This window comes from Python bivittatus, unplaced genomic scaffold (genome assembly GCF_059951505.1).
Source record: "Python bivittatus isolate LINGU-HERP-01145 unplaced genomic scaffold, Pbiv_v1 ctg000980_np1212, whole genome shotgun sequence".
NCBI classification, from domain to species: domain Eukaryota; kingdom Metazoa; phylum Chordata; class Lepidosauria; order Squamata; family Pythonidae; genus Python; species Python bivittatus.
Genome location: NW_028277125.1, coordinates 60,036,339 through 60,062,224, shown reverse-complemented (window position 1 = coordinate 60,062,224; position 25,886 = coordinate 60,036,339). Strand labels below are relative to the sequence as shown.

Here is a 25,886-nt window from a genome sequence, read left to right as displayed (position 1 = left end):
TAACATTCCCAGCCTCTTCAAACTAATGGTGTAAAGGAGGTGCCAAGGTAAGGCTTGTGTTGGCATGATAAGGCATGTTTGCAGAATATTAGTCCTGTGTGTGATGATAAACCAAACCTTTTTCTCAGGGCCAACATGTAATGCTTATTCACAAGTAGTCAGCTGAGAATGAAATCAACTCTGGAATTCAAGGAATGCTGGGCCATGCAAACAGCCCATGGAATCAGGATCTCTGTGTACAGATTCATTATAATAGATGATGTGTCAACACTTTTTTTTCCTCTTACACTGAAGTATTTCTCTTTGCATCTCTCTGTATAAAGATTAGCTAGCCTATGGCAGATAACAGGAAGATACCCTGTCTTCCCATAACATTTACCCTGTGTTTGAATAAAATAATTCTGCTATGTTTCCCTGGTACCACCACTTGTGGCAACTGAAGGATATGGAAAATTCATCACATCAGATTGTAAAATATGGAAAACTACAGTCTATTTTGTCTGCCCCAATGATCCACATATTATACTATACCAAGTCAAACCTGATAAATCACATATCCAATGTGTGAACCATCTGTTTTGCCCTTATGGAACTGCCATGCATAATTTCATGCCGTTGGTTCATCTAGTCAAGTAATACTCATTCTAATAGTCTTTTAGGTTCCGATATCTGGGATCATTTACTGAACAGAAACTACTCACTTATGCTCCATGGGAAAACAAGACTTAATAATCAGAGGAGAATCCTCTTTTTATATAGTAGGAGGATCAAAGTATAGCTATCACTTCCTTTTTAGAAGTCTTTGTTCTTGCTGTCCAATACCCCAATTTCCACTTGTGTTAAATCCAGAGAGGATCAGTAATAATAGGAATCCTTGCTATTTTCCATGGCAGTAATATAGGCATGTGGGGAAAGAGGAATATTAAAGTTAACAGAGAAGAAAAGGCAATAGATTTAAGGGATTGTTATATGGGTAGTCCCCGGGTTAAGAATGCCTGGGTTAAAGATGACCCATAGTTAAGTATGGAGCCTACTGTAGCAAAATTCAAGTTAAATACACAATGTTTTGAGTTCCTTACACAGTATTACTTATACAACACTATACAATAATATCATACGTACAAATAACTACAAATTTGACTTAAGGGCAGACATTGGGAATGGAACTCATTCTTAAACTGGGGACTACCTGTATATGAGGTTGGCGCACACAGAATTAGACAAAACTGGACACATAAACTGGTGGAATATAATATCAGGACCCTTGCTTATCGTGATATTAGGGATGAAGCCATTACATAGTAGTAAGACAAGATAGCTCTGATTTGGAATGTTTAAATGTAGGCATTTGTGCATAGATAGTACAACTTTACCTTCAGATATTTTGGAGGGATGAAAGTTCTATATGTTATTATTTTAAAATCAGATTGCAATAGGCTCGATTTTGTACTCCTTTGTACCCTGATAACAATATATTTGCATAATTTATTTTAAAATGTTGACTGTTAGGCACTTTTATTACTTTTATTGTCTTTTGTATTCCCACTTTGGGAATGTTTTCATTCTGATGAAAAGCAGAGAAACTTTTCATAGATCAGAAAATATAATAAGTAGATTATGGATATCGACTTGCACTAATAGAAATAAAAGTTTGGTACTCATAATTATAAAAAATCTAGAATTACTTATTTGGGGTTTTTTTGCTTACATTGCGTATATTAAAGATCATTACTTATCTTCATAGCTCATTCTCACCTTTTCTTTTATCTGAGCTATGTTGGTCTCTGCCATTGCTCTAAAAAGGCTGCCAGCTTTGATCTTCCATCTGTTTCATTTGCAGCTGTCTTTGTGTTTTCTTCCATGAGATTATATAAGGGCAAACCTTTTAGTAGTTATGCACAAAAACTACAGTCCTCAAGCCAATTAATTTGGTAAAAATCCACTGAAACATTCTAAAGTTGTTCATTTAGTATCTTAGTACACTTCAGATTTTTCCAAAAATATTACATGGTGATTTCTAACTCAGATAAGCACCTTGCAAAATATTGATGATGGAACTCAGACAAAGCCATAGAGTGTCTGTATAAAAATACGTAAATTATTGTTGTGATCCATGGGAAGAGCCAGAGGAGTCACACCAGGCCACATCATGATTCCCAGAAAACTAATCTCTAGTCTTTTCATTTCTTGGATTGTAACAAGCTATAAATTAGTTCTTGATTTAAAATGACAACATGGATTTTAAAGCATCTTGCATTATGATTTCAGTAGGTGAAATGTAGTGCCTATGGTTACTGAAATGCCTGCAGTCTCCTTGCTGCCTCCCACGTTCCCAGCCCCAACTGATTTTAATTTTATTTTTTGGATTATTTTTAATTAAATAGGAAATTTGCATACTGCAAAGAAGTCATCCTGAGCATCAAATTTATAACAAGGTTTAAATTTTCTGTCTGTGATTTTCAAGTCTGGATTGAAAGACAAGAACAACCCATAATCTGGCTCTTTAGATGCACTGGTACACTATGGCTTGCAGCAAAATAAATATACACAGGTGGAAGAGGGAGCACATGTATCTTGGCTTGCTTATGTAATAGCAACGCCTGCTCAGATTTTGCACCTGCCTTATCCAGATGCTGTGGAGTTGAATGGCTTCACCACAGATTAATTTCCTTGTGTCAGGTGGTTCTTCCTGAATGAGAAAGTGAGCTCTATTTTCTGCTTCCTGTTATATCGAAGAGGCCTATGACACATCAAAGACTGCATGTTATTGTCCCCAGGCCTTAAATCAGTATATTATGTCTCTCTCCTTCTCTTACCTGTAATATCCCTTCATCTTTTTCTAATCCCTTGAAACATTATGGTTGATTCCTTAGTTCAGGAAAGGGGAAACTTCAGAGTTTGGCGATAGTTTTATTGTTTTTAATAAATTCTTGAAAATCTAACAAGTGCAAAAGACATGCACACTGAAGATCTTAAACCTCAGATTTTTGGGGGGGGGGGGAGGATCAGAACTCACTGGTCTTCTGCATAATGTTCCACTCCTGATCTCTTTGTCTCTGACGCACATACTTCAATTTGATGATATAGTGGAAAATAGGTCGTTGCTGCAACTGTTAATCAGTTTGGAAGCAGGATCTTTTTTGACCAAGTCACCCAGGGATCTAGTAAGTATGCATCAGTTTGGTTTCTGATCAGTCCAGTCCTCATTTTCATTCCCTTTTCACAAGCCGAGGCACATCTCATCCCCAATGTCATTATGTGAACTTCTTTATTTAAAGGCAATATTTTATTGCAGCAATAAATTCATTAAAAGGGAGGCCATGTTCCCACCCTTTGCAACCAGGAACCCAGTTTGTTCTGTGTTGTTGCTAGATTTCCAGCTAACTTTTTATAGTGCAGAATAATAGATGAAGAAAGAGGAGCTAGAGGGTAGTTCACATTAGTGGAGAAAAGTTATTTAGCAAGACGGCTTTTAAAAGGGAGACTGAGTTGGGTGGTAGCTGCAAAGGCTTTTCCCAGAGCACTTTTTTTCAGAGGTTGCATGACCTTGAAACAATAGATTACAATGGGAACTACTGTTTGCTACCTGACTTGGTGTCTCTCCTCTTGGGGGATGTTTTCTGCAGAAGATCTGTTCCCATAGCTTCAAGTTTACTCAGTGCCATCTCAAAATCAGTAAGCCTGCCCTGCCCTTTCCTAATATTTGATAATTACAATAAAACCACAAACTGTTCGAACTTGTGCCTGAGAACTGGCCTTGAGCTTAGCACCCCAGGAACAGGCAAATCATCCGCTTGTCACTTGGATTTTGCAAATGGGTGCAAAATTCAGCGGGATATTATCTTTTATCTCTATGAACTTTGGAATATCACCTCAGGCTTCTCAGGATAAAACTGGCAGCCTGTCGATTGCAGCTTAAGGCAGTGCTGTGTGATTTCAAATGCTCCAGCAGAATTGGTCTCTCTGCCTCTCTCTCTCTCTCTCTCTCATCTAGTCACAGTGCCTAAATGCATATATAATGGTTCAGTGTAATAAATTTATTAGTTTGGGCTTTGCCTTGCAAATGATGAGTGTTTTAGAAAGGTGTGCGGTGCTCTTGTTTAATAAGAATTATATTTATCATAAGACAAGACAAAGGAAGGCTGCCCTGCAAAGCTTTGGAGTGCTTCCGCATTGTTGGGCTAATAAACGGAACACTTGTTCTGCAGTTGAAAGGCCGAAAAGACCCTTTTCAGTGCACGATAGTATATACCTTTAATCCCAGAGCACAAGAGAACAGGTGTTGACACAATTGCCTCTGAGCAGAGAGGAGTGAAAAGTGCAATTCTGAGAGCTGAACCACTTCATTTGCAGCACTGTTTGCAAACTGAATGCTTCTTGGTAGTTACCAAGTAACTGGGAAGCAAAGAAGTCTGTCAAAGTCTGGGGCATCATGATTAACAAATGCTTCCTCTGCTAATAAGCTTACATCTGCAACAAAATCATAATACCTGCCTCCAGATATGACCATCCTTTCCCCCAAACTCCAGAAAACCTTTCCGCCTGGGCAAACTTGGTTTTGGAATTTCAAGGATGGGGAAGGAAGCTTGCAAATGTGATCTTTCTGATTTGTAACACTATAAACAGGCCAAGCCTGTTTTCCTGAACCAGAATGACAGTGACTCAGTAGAAATCTGCAACCCTGTATCTTCCCAAACTGGGTGTGCATGAGTTTAATCTATAACCCTGGATGATCTCTAATGAGTGGCTTTCGGGCTTTCCTATAAATTCAATTGTCTATCCAGTACTTGAGTGCCCAAAAAGGAAAAGCAAAGGAAAGTAAGAAAGCGGTGCTGACCTGTGGTTTTTATTTTTTCCCCTGTTTTAAAAACAATTACCTACCTCTTTGCAAACCGGAGAAGAGAATATCTTCAGGCTAATTCAGTCCTTTGGATCTGAAGTGTTTCATGTCTAACTGCCTGACCTCTGTCTAACTTCTTGAATATTTCTGGAGGCTGGCAGGAAGGCAGGAGATGCAACCTGATCATGTTCTTCCTCCTTAGAAGTTCAGATCCAGTTCCAGTGTGTGGGGGATGGGGAATCTTGACCTATCGTATGACCCAAAGATTGCAGTTTAAGAAACATGCAGTAAAATGTTTTCACTAGGTCTAGAATGTAGTGAATGTAGCAATGTATGATTCTCCTTTCCAGTGTAAAGCCTGAAGTACAGGGAATATACAGAATCAATTTCAATCAGGTTGGCTAAAATTTCAATAAGACGTAATTAAGATCTCTAACTCTTCATGTTCTTGGGATAGGGCTGGCTTCTTGGCAGCACCCATCTTCTGATACATATTCCTTATGGTAGTGAATAAAAAACTTATTTAAGCTTTGGGAAGTCATCCTAAAATGATAAGATAAAGATGCAATAGACAAAATAATGGAATTCTGAGAGGGAAAGACTCATGTTTACTTATTGATTGCTGCACATTGAGTTTTCCATTTTCTTTTTTCTTTTTCAGAATTGTCAAACATTTAACAGTCTTAGCACCACAGTCGATGACTGCCCTCAGCAGAATCAGTTCTCCCTTGGCACCAGCAGCAATAACTCATGGACCACGAACTTGGACGTCATGCCTGGCAGGACACCAGCCTGCACCCCTGTGCCAGAACCCCATTCAAATGCAGAAGAATGTCAGCCTAACAAAGAAGAAGATTTCTCTTATGAGGAGTCAGAGTTCTGTGCTACAGAAGATGAGAATAGTAGGAAAGAAGTTGAAAACTCCTCATGGAGGAACAGTGGGACAGGTGGGGATAACATCTTTCAGTTGGGTGGTGAATTAGATATTGAGCAAATAGAAAACAACTGAGAGCACTAATGGGGAGGATCTGCCTGCATCAAGGCTTTTTAACAGTGGCAAAATCTCACATGTTAATGCAGACCAGAGAAGAAAATCCACATTCTCCCTCTCCTTGGCAGGTGGGGCAGGACAAAAAGCTTTGCCAAAATTGATTTAGGTTTCTTTGGGACTCACTAGAACTACTGTAGCTCTTCATAGAGAAAACTTCCAACTTCCATCAACATATTTAAAAGAAAAATAAAGCTTTGTGGATGTATTAAAACTTGAAAGACCAGAAATTTCTGGTCATTTTTTTGACAAAATAGGTAACTTGCCGCCTAGAGAGTCAGCAGGTCCATCCCCTGATGGAAATGGCGTTTGATAATATGTGGAATATAAATAAGCTTTTTTTTTTTTTTTTTGCTGTTGGCTGATATAAATTGCACCTCAGCTGTCCTTATCAAAGGAGCAAAAGGTGGAGATTAGCATTATTATTTGAATTCATTTTCTGTTGTTGTTTTTAGATCACCTATCCATAGATCTTATTAATTCTCACAAATCAAACTTCTCATAATATATGTAAAGTCATAATTCCCAGAATCACAGTAGTTTGTTATGGTCTGCAAACACACACACACACACACCAATAACAACATGAAAAGAAAGCACAATAGATTTTTACCTAGACTAGCAAAAGAGATCTGTGGGTGTCAAAATGCATCCTTAACTGAATCGAACATAAATGTATCATTTGCAATGCTTTCTTACCCATCTTCACCCAGACCAGATTTAACGGGTTAGATGTATACTTTGATGCGTGACCCCTAGTTCATGGTACTAATTCACAGGGATGTAGAGGACAGAGGCTATTGACCAGAGAAATAAAAGATTGAGAACATTTTTGCACTCTGAAATTTCAGTGAAATAATAAAATGATTTCATGATGTAAGACTAGATATAGAAAGGTAGCAAAAAATAATGAAGAAAAATGATTCTTGAGATTTAGTAGTTGGCATCTGAAAAGGGATCATGAATATCTTGGCTCTTATCTGTCATGAAGGTCTCTTAACTGCATTTGATACCATTTGGCATCTAGCCTATCACATTCATCAGTAGAAAAAACTAAAGGTAAAATCTTGTTTTTCATTCATTACTCAGTACTTAGGTATTTTCATTTTCTAAGTCTGAAAAGATAAAACAATATAAAGTATACAGTAATCCATTACTTCTAGCTTCAGTGAATGATAGTAGCACAATAGTGTGTACACATGGCACTGTTAAGTGGCCTGGACCTGATTACATATGACACTTTTTGCCACTGCTACTATGGAAGATGGGGATGAATATAATCCAAAGAGAAAGAGAAAATACGTCCAACAGAAACCCACTTCCCAGTTTCCCTAGTTCACAGTAGAAGAAATTAAACCCTAGTGACAAATACAGGCAACCAAATCTTTAAGAATGTATTACTATTGTCAAGAAAAGATCTGAGTGCATTCTTCAGCATTTCCATTAACTATGTCACATCAAGCACTGCTGTATGTTAGCATTGGGAAACCTACCTGTAGTTTCTAAAAGATACCTCTGTTGGATTCTTTATATTCCCCTTCCTTTTTAATGCCCCTGAGGATCTAGGCCAGTGTTTCTCAACCTCAGCAACTTTGATGTATGACTTCAACTCCCAGACTTGCCCAGCCAGCATGCTGGGAGTTGAAGTCCACACATCTTAAAGTTGCTAAGGTTGAGAAACACTTGTCTAGAGGACTAGCTCTGTTTTATTTTGACCTTGATTTGCCTTGCTTTTATGATGGGCTTTAGGTTTAGCATTTCATTGTGGAAGCAGTTTACATGGACCGACTTATGATAGTTACATTAAGCCTTGTGAGAAAGATGTCATTACTCATTTCCTGTGGTATTTACAGATTTTCTCAGGCTTCCATTTTATGTTCACACTGATTTTGCTGTTCTCATTCTCATCTTTCAATTCTTTATCCATCATATTACAAATGGTATCCCCAAATTTACTAGTCATCTTAGCATGCATCTTCAAAAGATGGAGCAAATAATCAAGCAGAACTAGGGCTCTGTCTTCTAAACACTGGAAATTTTGCTCAGCCAGAGCTTCAGATTCTGATTTTTCAAAGTACATCTATCAGTTTATTTCTAGAAGCAAGTGAATATGCAGAGGTGTGTGTGTGTGTGTGTGTATGATTTTTATGAAGTAAATCTTGATATTCAGGAGGCTAAATTTTATGGTCAGTACAAAACATAGAATAACATAGCCGTGATTAAATAGTGAACTTTCACACAAATGTAACAGACATGCACTCTTCTAAACTTGGTGAACTTTTGACTTGATTATCAAGATAGCAAGAATAACAGAATAATTCATTCAGTCGTAACACCAAGCCATGCTTTAGTAACAGGCAAGCAAGCCTTCACTGCCAAAGCATGCAAGTAAACCAGTTTGATGTGTAATCTAAACTACCAAAAATAGTATTTGCATTTTCCCGCCAAATTAGAATTATAATCCATTATCAGTCTGTGGCTTGCAATTGTTATTTGGTTGGCAAGCACAAATCATAGTTTGCAGATTAGGAAACAATGACACATGATTTATCATGAAGGAGAATGGAATTCAATTTTCCTGGTGAACTGAGTGATTCTTGTATTTTATATTTCATTCTAAGGAAACTTGATCATATAGACATTTAAACAGTGACAGATACATCGCAATAGGTAATGTGAAGAGTTTTAGACTGCATCTATTCATTACTCTGCTTGACTTTCCATTATTTTGCTGGAATATGGGTGTAATCGCCAAGATGTTCAATGCATATTTCAAAATAGCCTTTCTCAGCTTAGTATCCTCTAGATGCATTGGGGTTACAACTCTCTGGATGCAAAGCCAGCATAGTCTAAGTTATATGGATGACAGAGGGGCTGGGTTTTTGCCATAACAAAACTAATATAAAATGCAGTTTGAGATGCTAATGTTCACTTGACACTCCAGCATTTTCCCTTCCACCTCTTACTGCTTATGGTGAACAACCAACATTTATAATTTAGCACATAATAACACAACTAAGCTGTTCACTTATGAATGGAAACAAGTGCTTTCTTTATGAAAGGAAAAAATAATAGAGATTATTTCTTAAAAAGATATTCTATTTTTCTGCAGTGGGATTAATGGTTATGGCATCTAAAATCACAGATCTCATCCAGGCTAAAGCATTACAATTGTTCATTTAAACTGCATACAGTACATTTTGTTTGTCCACATGTTAATTTCTGTTATTTTCTCTCTGAAGCTCATGTGACATATAAGCCATATGTGTGTGTGTATATATACAGACACACAAATGAAAATAAAAATAGTATTATGCTGGAGTTTTATTTACATTTTGGTGCCATGAAATAACTTGGTGAAGTACGTCTTTAAGAAAAGACTATTTCCATGCTTGCAAAATCTGTTGATTGCAGACCAAGTTAACATACATTGTTTGTTTCAGAAACAGATAGAGAAATTTTGTAATGGGCAAGTTTTCATATAGATGAGTTGGAATTAGTTTTTGTTTTGTTCTTACAATGTGGGCTGAATTAGTTACTTTTAGATCTCACTGTGGGCTATCAGCAACATGACAGATCTGGAAGTCTTCCTCCTCCTGTATGTCTCTTGTAAAACTTCTTTCTGCTTTTGACCCTTTCCTACAGAATTTACCAGGTAATGGTAGTGGCTTTAATGATGTCGCAATTTTACTATGAACTCTGAATGTTAGGAGCTCTGAGAAAATCTTCTATCTTGGCAATAGCAGTATCAACTCCACCTGCTCCCGGTACATTGTACTCATGTCAATGTGTCTGGCTTCATCATGGGCACTAAGCCCTTAAAAATTGTAATTATACCAGCCTTCTCTAATTGCTGTAGGTCTTGGTTTTCACAATACCATATTCCAGTCCTTCCGCCAGTTTTTGGTGTAAAGATGAAAGAATGGTTGGTGTGTTATATGTGTTTAACTGATTCTAAGCCAAGTCTAAACTTTGGAAAGACTTGGCTTTAGCTTATTGATCACTTGAAAGTTAGGAGTACCAATTTTTCCAGAGCAAAATTCTCTGCTTCCAGACTTCAGCTGCGTAAGTACTGACTGTGGCTTGCTAAAGTTAATCCTTCCTGATCAAAAGAAAGCTCGTAAGCCACATTGAAGGAAGATGGCTTGGCAGCTAAGCACACTGAAAAGGGGATTTTTTTTTTCCCCTGAGTTTTGCCCTGCTACAAAAGTATTAAGACATTTTGGTGTTCTACTTTAGGAGCTGGAACTTCTGTAGCCTGAACCCAAGGATATTGCTGCTGCCTTTCACAACACCACTCCAAGGAATCACATTTCCTTCTTGGGAATTTCTTCCTGCGTGGAAGATATGGAGAAAGAGTGGGTGTTATAGTGGAATGAATGGCAGAGGAGTTGGATAATGCAGTATTTTGTGATAAATGAGAAAGAATAAAATATGTGCGAGGCATGCAAACTTGTCTTTAGCTATACAAATTGCTTACAGCTAATACTGAGGGCAGCACCAGATTCACATGGCGCTATAAGTTTGCCCTTGTGCAAGTGATCTCTGAGCTCTTCCTAGAAAGGTAAAAATTCTGTTGAGTGTATTAATTAAATACATCTATGATGACAAACTAAGCCTGTTGTTTAACACGTGGATGTCACTATGGGCAAAAATTACAATGGCAAGTGAATCATCTCTAAATTATTGGTGTAAACAGAGTGCAGTCTGTAGGGTATGTGCAAGTATGCATACAATGTTATTAGATGCAGGTTTTGGTTATATAACATCTGGACAACCTATATATATATATATAATGACATCAGGTGGCTATGGCCAAAAGGACTTATTCAATGCAAATTTGAATAATAGTTTTGATAATCAGGCTATATGTGTATCGTCAGATATCTGTTGAGCAGTGCTTGAAAATTCCTATATGGCATATTGGAATAGGCACTCAAATGGATTATTACTTAGGCTATTAACTATTTCAGATATGGCATATTGATCCATATTTCTTATCTACATAACTGTTCCTATTGACTCTTTTTTTTAAAAAAAGCATTCAGTGCAAATCTAACATGCAGCATTTTGCTGTGGTACTGTTAAAATAATTGCAAATTTTGGATCAGATCCAGATCATGATTATAATTGTATATACACTTACATCAAAGTAACTGAGTTTGGTGTGACTTACTTCTGAGTAAATGTGTAGGATTGTGCTGTAAGTTACCTTATGACTCATTGATTTCAGTAAGTGATATGTTCATTTAATTTAATCTGGATCCAACCCACTGGGTTTGTTCTCCATTTATTGCATGGTTCTGTCAAAGTTCTCCCCACCAACTTGGATTGCATAGAGACTTTTACTAAACATTATCTATCCTCAAAGAAATGGTTGCCTGTCTGCTGTGCACAAATATACCGTGTTCTTTGCTGTAACATTTTCAGTTGAAGTAAGGATTCCTAATCACAGCATTTTTTATGTGGGCTTGCCAGCAGAGAGTACATCTTATGCCATTAACGTTATGCTTTTTGAGATAGTGTATCAGCTTTTATCTTACATACATCTTGATTAATGACCGTTTGCTTTGTCTTTAGTGCTGTAGAGGCAGCCTTTTCTTATTTGGGGTTTTTATGCATAAGGGCTTTTAAAAACAAAAAGGGCTGCAACCTATGAGAAGCTAAGTACACAGAGTAGGAAAGTGCCCCGAAGGACCACTACCCAACTCGCCTAGCTGTAGCGTAGAGTTTATATAGCTGCAAACGTTCTTTGCCTTAGCAATGATGCTTCACTAGCAAATGGCCTTACAGTGAACACATCTGCATACTTACAATATACTGTTTGCCTAAGATTAATCCCAGGTGGCATTTCATTGGATTGCATTGGTTTTGGTTTTGTATGATTTATGTACTGAAACTGAGTTTTTAAAGCTTTACTTCTTTTTTTTAAATAGAAGCAAAATGTTATGGGATGTATGGATGTGTGTATATGTATGTATGGGTGTATATATAGATGAGATGTATGTGCATATATGTACACTCACACAAAAGTAAACATCTGAAATATAATACAAGTTTATGTTTACGGAAAATCCTTTTGATAGCAACATACAGGGGTGCTGTTCTGGAAAAAAAAAGATGCTCAGCTGCATCTGTGCTTGGTCATATCCACTGAAAAAAATCCATTGGATCCCTCCAGTGGGGATCTTGTGCTCCTGCTGGATTGGTTAGTTTACCAGAACTAGCTCATGTGGCAGGTTCTGATCAGGTGTATTGACTTTTTTTGTGTGAACAAATATTCACCACCATCACAACAAATATTTTTATTTGCTAAGCAGTAAATTCAAATCAGCAGGGAGACAGACAACATCTTAGTTGGCACATGGATCAATCTGTACTGTGGAAATTTAATGACAACAGCAATAAATGTCAATCAATTTCCCTTTTTTTAAAAGAAATGTTTTTAAATGCAACTTTTATGGAAGGGTTTTGTCCTATTAGCACTGATGAATGTTCTTATAGGGAATGTATTGTAGATCTACAGTCATTGCTCTTTGGAACTGGTTTTCATGAAATGTTAAAATATGTAATTACACACTGAAGAAAAAATAAGGTGAACCAGAATGTATTTCTGGATTTTACTGTAACTTTTCACAAATAGCATAGTTTCTTTGGCCCAATAATAATTGTATTACAAGTACATTTTTAGATACTCCTTATTGAAACAGGACTAGATAATATTTTTAGGGTTATAGCAGTGTTTTTCAGCATTTTATATTTTCAGTGTCTAAGAACCAATGAATCAGAACATGATGATGGCCAAAAAGCCTTTGAAAATCCATGAAGTCTAGCAGTGTTTAGTTCTAAGGGTGTGTGTGTGTGTGTGTATGTGTACACGTACAAATGTATGTATGTGTCTTTTTGTTCATGGTAATTGCACAGATGCAAACATATTGACATATATACAAAGTCAGCTCTGTAGTTGGTGTTTGTTCAAAATCTAATGTTGGTGAAGACTGTTCCCTGACCTGAAATTAAGAAAACTGCTGATTTGTACTCTCTCAAATGACTTTATTGCACTATAGAGCAGCTCGGTCTCAGGAATTTACTTGTTTCTCTGTGTAAATAAAGCTTTCTGATTCTGTAACTGCTACTCAGCCCTGTTTTTTCCTGTGTTATCTGTTATTGTTGAACATATTCAGTTGCTGAAAAGGTGGGAATACTTTCACTGGGTCTTTTCAGTTAGTAGGAGCATATCTATTTTCCTGGTATATCCATTCTTTAGGCCAGTGTTTCTCAACCTCAGCAACTTTAAGCTGTGTGGACTTCAACTCCCAGAATTCCCTGCTGGCTGAGGAATTCTGGGAGCTGAAGTCCACACAGCTTAAAGTTGCTGAGGTTGAGAAACATTGCTTTAGGCATATCCTTAAAACTGGCCACGTTACCTCAAAGCACAAGGAAATTCCAGCCAATCCTCCATAGAATTATACTGTGAGATGAAGCACATTCTTTTTCAACTTAACTATAAGTGATTGCATTACTGTGCAGAAAAATGGTCAGAACTGCCAGAAGAAGCACGGCTGTGATATTCCATAATGGTACAATATTAGTATAATGTTAGAATTATGATCAAGTATTTGCTGTATATAGTAACAATTTTAGCATCTTTATAAAGAGTAAGGAAGAGAGCCAGTTTGGTCTAGTGGTTAAGGCACCAGGCTCGAAACTGAGAGACTGAGTTCTAGTCCTGCCTTAGGCATGAAACTGGCTGGGTGACTTTGGGCCACTCTCTCTCTGTCCTAGGAAGGAGACAATGGCAAACCACTTCTGAAATCTTGCTAAGAGAACTGCAGGGACTAGTCCAGGCAGTCACCAAGAGTCAATACTGACTCCAAGGCACAATCAATTAGTCAATCAATCATTAGTGGAATTACTGGAATCAGAAGTGGAATGGGATTGGATGTTATTTTCCTCTCCTGTTTTTGCCTCATTCCTTCATTATTAGCAGAGATTCTTATAGGCAAGATAGACCAATCTGATTTCCCTCTTCTTCTCCCAATGGAGTTGAAACACCATACAGTAAACCATGATTCAGTTAACCATGGGTTTCCTTGCTCTGCAAGCATAACTAGTAAAAGATGGAACAAATGCATCTTGAGAGCAAGCAGTAATTGGATAATCATGGCTTTTGCAGTGTCCCTACCTTCTGACCAGAATAAAATATGCTTTCATGTATGTGGAATGTCCATACTTTTGGCAGAAAACTGAGTTTTTATGCTTGTCCTAAATGAAGTATGTGTAACTGTCTTGGCTCAGATGCACATTTTCCTAGTTACCATTGCTGCTGATTTTCCTCCTTCCATTAGCATGATACTACCATCATCAGAGGGAATGGCAGCTCTATCTGGGTGTGACTTTAGGTTATGGGAGCAACACATGACCTGCTGTGTATGCATTCTGAATGCAGCTCATCTGGAGGGCACAAGGTTGGAGAAGAGCAACACAGACAAATTATAGAACATTTAAAGATTTACACAGCAGTTGCCAGCAAAATGGAAAAGATGGAAGGTAGACAAGTCTCCAGTATTTATTTTTAACACAGTTGAACACAGTTGTCTTCATCATAAGCTTATGAAAAACCTCCCAGTTTATCTGAAAATGGGAAGGCAAATACCTACCTGAGCTGGGAAAAGAGCATGGCACCAACCTCACCATTGTTGTTGTTCAGTCGTTAAGTCGTGTCCGACTCTTCGTGACCCCATGAACCATATTGCGCCAGGCCTCCCTGTCCTTCACTGCCTCCCTGAGTTTGCTCAGTTTCATGCTCATTGCTTCAGTGATGCTATCTAACCATCTCATCCTCTGCCGTCCTCTTCTCCTTTTGCCTTCAATCTTTCCCAGCATCAGGGTCTTCATGCTACTCATCAATATGAGGGAGGGCAAATTAATGTATTGTTTTAGTGGGCCCAGCATCACAACATTTGAGAACCCCTGATTTAGCAGAATGAAATAGTACATCTTTAGGCATGAGATTATCTAAAAGTAATTTCCTTGCTCTTCAATGAGCATCTAAACTGCTAATTTAATTTCTCTGCATTAAATGGCCACAGATTTCATGCTCTATAGCATGAGCAGCTGAGGAACCTTTTATTTGCAAGCCTGTCTCCCTTTCCCTCACAATCTACTCAGGCTTTACAGAAACAAAATCATTTACTTTCCTAGTCTTGGAAGAAAACTTGGATGATTTCAGCCATATAGTAACCAAGGTAAAATTTGAGCCAAGGACCAGTGGGAATTCATGATGACACAGGGCTTCTATTTCTGGGCTCAGAATGTAAGCCTCAGGATCTCATAAGGCTCATTTCAAATGCAACACAAGCAGTGTGACCTCTGAATTCACCATGAGCTTTCATTTAATATAACTTATCCATCAAGCTTTTCAGAAGGGCTCAGATTCTTTCTAAAAGCCCAACCTGCTTATTCTATTTGTCAATCCACTTACCAGGGTGGTCTTGCTCTCTCTCAAGAGGGTAGAAAGAGAAGGTTCTCCCATGCTTGATTCCTCAGGAGCCTGTCAGGATGGGCTCTGGTAGAAAATCATGGTGGGACCAGGGGATTTCCATCCTTCCATCCGATCCATTATTTCAGTTGGTGTGTTGCAGCACCCAGGGCCTCTCGCTGGTGCTGGCAAATATTATTGCCTACACCATTGGTTCTCAACGGGGGCAGTACCGCCCCCCGGGGGGCGGTGGGAGGATGCTGAGGGGCGGTGAACTTGTTTTGGGTGGTAGGGGGGCGGTGGGCATGTTTTGGGCGGTAAAGGGGCGATGAGCATGTTTTGGCATTCGAACTTAATTTTAAAACTCCCAAAAAAATTTATTAAATCGATTATCTGGTTTACACCATTTGTACCAGCAATAAAACGAACTTACGCGACAGCTGCCCTCACGTACTTCTAAGAATGGTGAGACGAATTTGTATTCTAGGTAGGATGACCTTGAAGAACTCGACACTATGATTCTTCTCCGATCCCAACCAGCACAGCGCATGCGTCAGCTGTCTTCCCGCGTGATTAATCGCAGTGCGTGCATTGAGCGTCCTTTCAATATGAATGTTTGATTTGACCCGGGGGCGTTGAAAAATTTTCCGCTCCTTAGGGGGGCGGCAGCTTCAAAAAGGTTGAGAATCACTGGCCTACACTCTGTGTCTCCAGCAACAGTGCTTCACAAGCCAGTTGCGTGTGTGAGCAAAGCCAACACAAAATGGCGATGTGCTTTGATTCTAACATTATGGGGATTTTTATTTGATTGATTCCCCAACCCAAGGCTTCCAGCTGACTCTGAGGCAGGGAATCTATTGCCACCCACCCATACACACATGCCTTGAAAAACTTATTGTAAAAATAAATATTTTCCCCCGCAGAGCCAATATCATTCCATGGAAAAGGCGTGTGTTTGGGAAAAAAGCAGAATAAAAATACCTTTGGCAAAATAAAAGATGTAAAACATACTTAAGAAGCCTTGAATCATCAAAATGTCTGTGAGCAAACAATTTAAGGAACATATGAGAATGTGCAGATGTTAGAGTGACCTCTCACATTGAGTAAACAGTGCTGCCAAGAAAGGATTTGATAATGATTAAAATAATCAGATTGTCTTCTTTTCATTAGCATCTGTTAATATTGTGCATTGAAAAAGAATATTAAGTATTTCCAGATTGTTTTGGCATCCACTTTCAGCATACCCATGTGCTTCATACAACGTAATGTTCCAATTCAAGAAATGTCCTTAAAACATGCCACAAACATATATGAATAGACCTGGCAGCCATCAGATCTGTTAATGCTAAGATTCAGCTTAGTCACAGATACAGTTTTATACTAATTCCTATGTGGGAGTGTTTTATTTATATTAACACATATATAGCTAAAGTTTTCTCTTCCAATTTGCCTAACATCTAGTCACATCTATCAATGAAACACGTCACCAACCCTGAGCATATCCACTTTTCCCCAACTTTATTATACTGGAGAATTTTCATTTCTAGGTAAATCTTCTAAATGCTTTTATAGTGTGATGAAATGACCAAATGAAAAATGTTTCTATGGTAACTGGACCAAACAAGCACATATTTATGTAAGAAAGGTGCCTGGTTGCATCAGATTGGTACTGATAGGCCAAGCTGAACAGTTTTGCAAAGATATTCGTTTAGAGCAAGCAGGAACAAGGCACAATGGGCAAGGCTAGAGAGTAGGGCAAGCATTGCAGCCGTATAGTATAACTTCTATATGGCCACTATGCTTAACGAGACCATATGCCGAAATGCTTGATCACAACTATGAAGTACTACATGCCAGATTCAGAGAGAAGGCAGTGCATTTATTTGAGACAGATTTACTTATGTAATGACTATGTATGACACACTTATCCTTGTTTAATGGGACCACTAATCCTTGTTTAATGGGTTTATTGAATTATGGGTGTATTCAGCATACTGGACCTTAACTAACCATGCAGGTAGGGCTTGCACAAATGCTAGGTTAAAAAGAGGTTGGCTAGTTTGTTGCCCAGTGTAGCATGGGAATCCAACAGATAGGAGTTTTGGCCAGTAAACAAATGAAAATCAGGGCCATCAAAGAGACTTGCACATTTTATTTGTTAAGACAATGTTGTACAAAAATATATTTTCTTCTCTCTGCCACCCCCCATCCTCCCCGGCTATTGGAAGTCAATCCCATTATTTTTAGATTTAAAGGTAGTTTTGATAAAGAATCTGGAACCCACTAACTGCAATTCCAAGTAATAATTTACATTTATTAATTTCTTCCTTCCTTCATGAAATATTATAAATGGAAATGTCAATCCATACACAGCAAAGAAAGACTGCCAGTGCAAAAAACATTTCACAATGAAGTCTGGGATCTTGAATGCCATTTTAATAAGAAGCCAATTGTATACTGGGCATGATTTGCAATCCAGGTTATCATTAAATCTGACATAACGATTGATTGATTAATTGACAGATTGATCGATCATATTTGTATAGCCGCCCATTTCACAAGAGAGTGACTCTGGGTGGTGTACAATTAGAGAGTGTAAGAGTTTTGTTTTTTAAAATTGTGAAAGACCTGATCTGGAGGAGAAGTGGCTTTAAGCAGCTGGATCTGCCTTTGGTGCCAGATCCTGATCTAGAGAGGCAAGAGATTCTCTTTCTCACATGTCAGAGAAAATATCTTAGAGAACCCTGTACAGTATGTCTGAACCTGAACAAAATGACATTGCTCATAAAATGCAACTGAACAGATGTTATGAGGACTGGATCAGCAAGTACCATTTGGTTCACTCTTATGACAGATGCAACAGGAAGAATACTTGTTTACTAACATTTTTGTGTTATGTTTTTGCTAAGCAGTGCCCTCAGAGAGAGAGAGAGGAGATGCAACTTTCAGTTCAGTGCAACAATCCTGAAACTGTTTTACTCTTTCTTCTGTATTTCAAGCTGATTTGTGCAACAGCAATGGCTTGAAACACAAGGAACTCAACACCCGCACTTTCAGCTTGGCAGCTGACCAACAGAAGAGTCTTCCCTATGTGCAAGCGTATTCTAAGAGGAGAACATCATGAGTAAAACCATGGGATTTGACAAAAACAGCCCAGCCATGGGAGCTGATGTTACCTCCAAGATATGAAGTGAACAGTGATGTACATGTTCCTGAGGATGAAAGTACACAGAACTCCTGACATCCATAGAATGGCATGCATGCAAAATATAAAGGAAAACTTTCCCCAAACTACTGATCTCTGACTTAATTTGGGTTCTATCAGGAGGTCATAGCAACTGCAGGTCAAGTATTTTTTGAAAATAAGGGACAGCCCGGATTACTTCTGAAACAACCCATTCACTTATCTGAGAAATAAGTACGTTTAAGTTTCAAAAGAGAGATGCAATATAAAGATAGCACCTACAGTGGATGGTTGAATCCAGCTTTGAAACTAAAGCAACAGATGTGCATACCAGTGATTCAAATGCTGGCTCAGACACTTCTGCTGCTCCTCCTCTGATACTTCAGGGAGGCTGGGTGCACCTTAAAACTGTCTAAATGCTCTGCATTATGTTTATATAATTCATTCATCATCTTGTTAAAACAGATTAAAAGAAACCAAAACTGCTTCAGGGGCTGGGAGTGGGGAAAGTTTTATTTTGATGCTGCAGGATGCCACCATAAGAATGATGGAAAGCCGGCTTCTACTGCAGACTTGGAAGAACCATTCCGCCCCAGAGCTCAATCTTGAAGGAGGAGGAAATATTTGGGCCAGGTGTGGTGTGGATGCTGATAAACACTCCTGCTGTTGTATAAACATCTGTCTTTATTCCTAGCATGATCCTTTCTTTCTTCCTACTGAATGGGTGGAGACAATAAAAATGAGAAATTATCCGAAGACATAATCTTACTAGTGTCTTCTGCGGCAATTCTGCACAAAACTCTTTAGGACCATGATCTAGAATGATTGCTTTCTGTAGGCATTTCTTGTAAGAAATAAGACAACGACAAAAAATGGCCAAGATAAGAAGCAGTTCCCATGTCAAGTAGTACATGGCACAGATGTTTATTCAGTGATATGATACAGTATCCCCAGACAGACAAATAAGATTCAAACGATTCCTGGGGCAGAGTAATAAGCATGCATTGAACTTCATTTTTGTTTTTCCATTATGGTCAATATATCACGTTAGCTGGGTATAATGGCAAATTAAACTAGATTGTGAAGGCATGTTTGTAGTGCTTCACAATTAGTACATAAGCATTGGATGAAGACTTGAACATTAATAGAAATGTGCAGTTACGCCAAAGATCTTACATTAACAGCTCTTTGCCTTAAGTGGCCTCCTGCAGCACTTTTACTTATGCAAATGCCTGAGAATCACGTCAATGGCTTCTGCCAGGTTGTTCACATAACAGTCAGCTTTCACTTCTGGGTGCTGCTCATCACAAGGTCTGCAAGGAGGACAAAAGCACAGAATAGATAGAGGATGAATTGGGGCATGGAAACAATGGTAAGTACACAATTTCATTCCCTGTGAAGTCTAATCCCTAGGGCTGCTTCACACAGTGCTTTCTGTCTCTTTTAGCCATGAGTCAATGTTTAAACAGGGATATAATGAACATGGCCAACAGCAAGTTTTGTACTTTATCTCTCTCCCCCCCCCCCCCGCCCCAGCACTGTGATGGATTTGTCCATGCACTTGATTATTATAGGGGTTGCTTGTATGGACATGGTTTTGGACAGAATTAGGCAACTTGTAGCCCTGAATTCCATTTTTGCAATCCCTGGAGCCACTTCCAAACACACTACCACATGTTGGCAGTGTGATTACCAAAAATCTGTAGTGCAGTTTTTCCTACCATTCTGAGACAGGAAAACATAAACGTCGTTCAAGGAATTCCGCATATCCACAGTTTACAAAAACCAACTCCCACCCAATACTTCGGAGATTAAGGGAGGGCTCCACCTCTCCCACACTGCATCATCAAACTGGCCACTGTAGTCTTCCTTCTCCCTACCAAAAAAAAAATTAAGTATGGTCCTTTGTTCTTTATTAACAATTCTCTCTCTCTCTTCTCTCCTTTTGCCCACAAACAGAAATACAAGGTGTACCAAAAGTCAGGCCCCATACACATTTTATTATATACATTAAATTTTCAAATTGACTGCCGTTTTCTTCTAAACACTTCCTTACTCCTTTAACTCATGACCTTCGAACATTCCTAAGTACAGTAACATTTCCTCTGATGTTCACAAATTCTAATGTGAAGGTCTCTCTCAGATGTTACATCATCTGTTGGCTTATGGAGCCTGACAGGAGTACTCCCTATATATTTTGGCTGGTTTGACTGAAGCAATAGTCTTTAATGAGAGTCTGGAATTTTGGAATGATTCAAGGTGATAATCAGAATTAGATGAACATCTTAAGAAACCAACTTAGTTCTGTGGAGCTTCAAAGATAGAAATCACAATCGGTGCAACTTCAGTCACTCGCTCTATTTTCATTCCACCAGTTTAATACACAAGGTTCTGTTTACTTCCTCAGCTGGTGAAGATGATTGCAACTTGCAGGATTCAGTAGATGCTTGTCAGAACAAATCATATATTTGGTTTGGGGTGAGGCTCCCAGGGAGTTGGCCCCTTTTGATAATCCTCTGAAGTTGTCTTTCTTTCTCAAATGGATGAAAGTCTTCTTTAATACTGCTTGGACTCACTCTTCGTTGGTAGTCCACTGATCAAACTTCTCTAATTTGCCACCCTATCAGGGTATGGGATTACAACTTCCTTCTTCTATTTATTCAGAGAATTTCCATACAACTTTTGTGAAAACTGCCACAATACACAAGAATTACAAAAAAACAACCCAGAAATCAATAACATGAAAATTTCATGTAGTGATATCGTGAACAATAAATAAAAAGAACAGAACAATTAAATCAATTAAGTTATAATTAAGATAGAATTACGTTTTTGATACCCCTTGTAAGGACAAAGAGGGCAGAAACTACTGGCAGCTACTCAAATAGTGACCTGCAAGTGGAAGAGCCTTCAAAAGAGCCCTATGTGTGTTGCTTTCAAACTCTGGAAGGCACTCCCTTTGTAGCTTTAATAAATGAGAAGTTATCCTGGGAAATTATTAAATTACTTTTCATAACTGATAAGCTTTATCCTGCAGATAACTGACTTAAAAGCCATTTAGAGTTTTAAAACTTAAAACCAGCCTGTCAAATTAAGCCTGTGAAAAAGCTTGTAGCTAGTGCTAGTTTTTCAATATAGGATTGATGCAGCTGTACCAGGTTCAGTTTGGCAACTCCACTGCTGTTCTTTGTGTAAACTGAAGCTTCTGAATGTTCTTCAAGAATAATATATGAGCACACTGCAATTACTGAGATGTGCTGTGACCAGGCAACACCTGAGAATGGCATCAATCAAATATACTCCTTTCTACCATTGCCACGTGAAGACTCAGTGTAGAACCAAGGAATACTCAGAAGCTATAACTGGTTAGATATAATGAACTTACAGCCCCAAACACCTGGGGAACACCAAGCTGGAGAAGGCCGCCATAGATAGATAGATAATTTAAGAAATATTACCTGCTAGAAAATTGCCCCTGCTAGTATCTAATTTCAAAGATAAGCAAAACAGAAAGGACTACCTGAAGCATTTACAAGGCATGCCTGTACAAAGACAACCAGCAAAGCATGAAAAGGCCATTGGAATCTTTGCTACCATTCCTATAATCTTTGCTCATCTATTAACATTTAAGACTGGGGAGAGATTTTTCATGAAACTGAAATTGTGAAGTATATTATGAAGTATAACAAGTTTAAAAAAAGAAATAAAATCAATGTTGTATTGTCCAGGTAGAGTGCAAAAGCCATATTTAACTGTCGCTTGCTATGGGAATTTTTAAAACTTTTAAAATCATCTTCTTTAGCAATTTTTGGATATGTTTGCTGGTAGGTAGCATTCAGCACCCATCTTTTGTGTCATTTGGAAAAAAAATTACACACACACACACACACAAGAAATTTGTTTTGAAATTCCATTATTCATTATAGAAGAACAATCAACATGGAGCAAAATGCTTTGTCTCACATTTATCTAACACTCCAAAATAAAGGATGTTTATTTCAAGCTTGGAACCTTTAAAACAATCTTTTTAAACTTAAAGTATTTTGAATTCTGATCATCCCTATTTTTCAGAGAACCAAAAATAATTTAATGATATATTAAAACAGTACGTTTAGATAATTATGTACAGTGCAATCATAGACAAATCGTATCCATATCAGAAACATAAAACAGATAAAATCACAGAAGCTACCTCCTGCATATAAAATATAATATCCATTCCTATATTTTGCATTTTCAGGCCTACCACTATCTGCACAAAACAGTAAGGATCAAATTCTTGATCCATACAGTACATACGGAGAGATTCTCCTACACTAGCAGGAATATATAGATGTAAAAGCTGGATACGTCCTCTCTCCAGCCACTCACTGTCACCAAGGCCATCTGAGTCAGAGAGCGTAACAGCTTTTTCGTGGGCACATTCATCTCTATGATCTGCTGATTCTAGAACTGAAAAACACTTGGCTCTGATTTGGCCCTTTCCCTCTTCCCTTCCAATCCTGTTTCATTCTATGTTTTTAAATTTGTAATTCTGCAAGCAGGGATTATTTCATTTATGATATTTATAAGCTATATTTTCAGATGTGGAGTGGTGTAAAATGCCTTAAATACAGAAAATTAAAGCTTTGACTGTATGCATTACATGGCCATCACTTTCTGAGTTTCTGCACTGTAATTATAAACAGTGCTATCTTTCTGTCTTAAAGCAGTAACTTCAGAGTGAGGGCATTGTAGCAGATAACCAGATCCTAATATCTTTTAACCTTGAGCTTAGAAATTTTTATTATTGTTGATACATCAGCCCATCTGGTAATCTGTTGTTTATTTTGCAGTTTCCTTTGTAGAGCTCAAAAATAAAGTCCAATGTTCAAAGGAATGTGTTTTCTTTCCTTTTCACACATGAGTATTTAGTGAGATGCCAGAATCTCATGAGCAAATGTTTCTTATGCCAATGGAATTTCATATTTTTTAATAAATAAGTTATTGCTGACACATGGAAACATTTTATTCCGCAGCAGGAGGTAAATTCAAGTCTTGACTCTGATTTTGAAAACATTTCATACTTTCCCAATAAATTTTTCAAATTGTATTTTTTACAAAAGCAATTTATTTTCAGCATATGTAAGGTGCGCACATTTTTTGATAGGGCCACTTAACTGAATGGTAATTTTAACATAAGAACTGAAGAAATAATATCTCAAGATTAATAAGCTGTTAAGAGCCTTTGCTATTAAATCAAAGTATATTATATGAATATGGACTTTAAAGAGAATGTTAAAAGGACACAGGATTTTTTTGGCAATGAATGTTTTCTACCCAGATCAATGAAATATTGTTTAGCACACTGTGGGAATGGTTAGGCTGGAAATACATGAAGCATTTTACCATTACAGAACTAGACGTTTCATGCTGGTGTGCATTTGGCTAATGAGGATAAGGACCATTCCTTCCATTCACTGTTAGCTGATTTTGGAATACTGTGACTTTTATGTGGTCCAGACATATCTGCATCAGCCAAATTTTGTCAAAATGACGAAAAGTGTGCCATGATGTCATAATGCGAATTACGCTCATTACATACCTGCATGAAATATCACAAGGCATGTATCCTGTTTTGTCCATCTGCGAATGCCCATAATGTGGTTTGCTGGAGGAAAGACCATTGTTGTTTTTACCATCCCTAAGTTAATTACATTTATCAATTCAGTATTAATTTAAATAGCAGAAATATGTCTTGTTGTTGACTACATGCAAGATTTGTGTACCTAAAATGCTGGATCATAAGCAATTCCGTTCATTTTCTGAAATATTTTTCTACACTCCTGATTTCTTTATTGCTAATAAAGATCAATCTTTCCTTTCCCAGTCTGATGCTTTCCAGATGTGTTGGCTCCAAGTCTCGCACACCTTGGCCAGCATGGTCAATGGCCATACTGGCCTGAAATTATGGAAATTAAAATCAACACATGTGGATTGGATGAAGCTGCCCTAAATCCTAAATTTAGAGGGTTAAATCTAGATGGAACATACTTATATTACACCTGTCAAAATCAACCAGGTCCCATGTGCTGCACCTTGAACTGCACCCAGAAGCTAACTGGCATGATACTCAAATGTTACTAATGAAAATACTGAGACTTTTATCTTGAGGCATCTGTAGAGTTTCTCTGCATTCAAGATATAATAGGGCAGAAAGGAAGACAGCAGATAAAGACCATCCCAGAAATCTACTGCAAATTGGTCTTCTTCAGCTCCACCTTGGCATTAGCAGAAACTGCATTTGGGGGAAAATTTCAAAAGTATTGAATAGTTTTAAAAATAATATATAATTTTATTATTGATGATGTTGCTTAAATAGGAGTTGTATCCTAAAAGACAAGATATGAATACTTGTAATCAATCAAATAAGAGTCAATAAAAGTATAAGTGTATGCTATTGTATCTCTCTAAGTTGTTCCATCATATAGTTCCATGATATAGTCCATGCTGGAGACAAGATTTAGACATACACAGAGCCCTCCCCCCAATAGTCCTAATGTAAAATAAATTAATACATATTTTAAGGTGTGCTGATATTCCCCAATCCTTCTGGGTATTGGACACGAAAATCTGTTAATGAATGAACACACACACACACAGAGACACGGACACACACACTATATTACTGAAGGATGAAAAGGAATATATTGTAACAATACACACACAGTAACTGGGTTCACATACTGTGCTGAGCCCCCTACAGCTTTGGTCTAAGAGTTTTGTGAACTACGGCTTCCTGTGATGTGGGAATTCAGACAATGATGTTAGAAGGTTGGGGCATGTAGACATTTTTATATATAAAGATAAATGTTTAAACATCTAAATGTCTTAATATATAAAAATGTCTACATGCCCAAACCTTCTAACAATAAAGATAAATGTTTAAACATCTAAATGTCTTAATATATAAAAATGTCTACATGCCCCAACCTTCTAACAATGACTTTGTTCGCATCTCATGCTAAATCTTATGGCAATCATGCCCACTCATACTAATTGATTCCATTTCTGAACAAGTCGGAATAACAAGTGATCAGTCCTTGATTAGCTAAATCTAGGGTCATACACCAATACAGGACTCTGGAGTTGCCTGCACAGAAGACACTGTCACACAAACCCATAGTTTGTTTTTAATGTTTAAACAGTTTTATTCTTTGACTTTCAGAGACATTAGCCACACCCACCCACCATTTTTCATGGCTAAGGTTGTATTATTTCTTCAGGGCCAAGAACCAAGTTCTTTTAAATCTAAAGATTTTGTTTTAAACTAAATGTCAGCTTAATTTAAACA

At 37.8% G+C, this 25,886-nt stretch overlaps 2 protein-coding genes across 6 annotated transcripts in view; one reads left to right on the top strand and one right to left on the bottom strand.

The window, feature by feature from the left end:
• FAM53B (family with sequence similarity 53 member B) overlaps positions 1-13,017 on the top strand; it is a 131,428-nt gene extending 118,411 nt beyond the window's left edge. For all 4 annotated transcript variants that reach the window (XM_088131879.1, XM_088131875.1, XM_088131876.1 and 1 more), the window contains exon 6: positions 5,502-13,017. In XM_088131879.1, the coding sequence (XP_087988005.1) occupies positions 5,502-5,849 (348 nt within the window). In that variant the 3' untranslated portion in view covers positions 5,850-13,017. The remainder of the gene's footprint in view (positions 1-5,501) is intronic.
• A 6,411-nt stretch (positions 13,018-19,428) lies between these two features.
• The window catches only part of LHPP (phospholysine phosphohistidine inorganic pyrophosphate phosphatase), a 146,831-nt gene continuing 140,373 nt past the window's right edge, over positions 19,429-25,886 (bottom strand). The window contains exons 7-8 of one of the 2 annotated variants that reach the window (XM_088131760.1): positions 24,138-24,203; positions 19,429-19,866 (exon numbers count right to left, since the gene is read on the bottom strand). In XM_088131760.1, coding sequence (XP_087987886.1) covers positions 19,770-19,866; positions 24,138-24,203 — 163 coding nt within the window. In that variant the 3' untranslated portion in view covers positions 19,429-19,769. The remainder of the gene's footprint in view (positions 19,867-24,137; positions 24,204-25,886) is intronic. The other variant, XM_088131761.1, reaches the window with a different exon arrangement.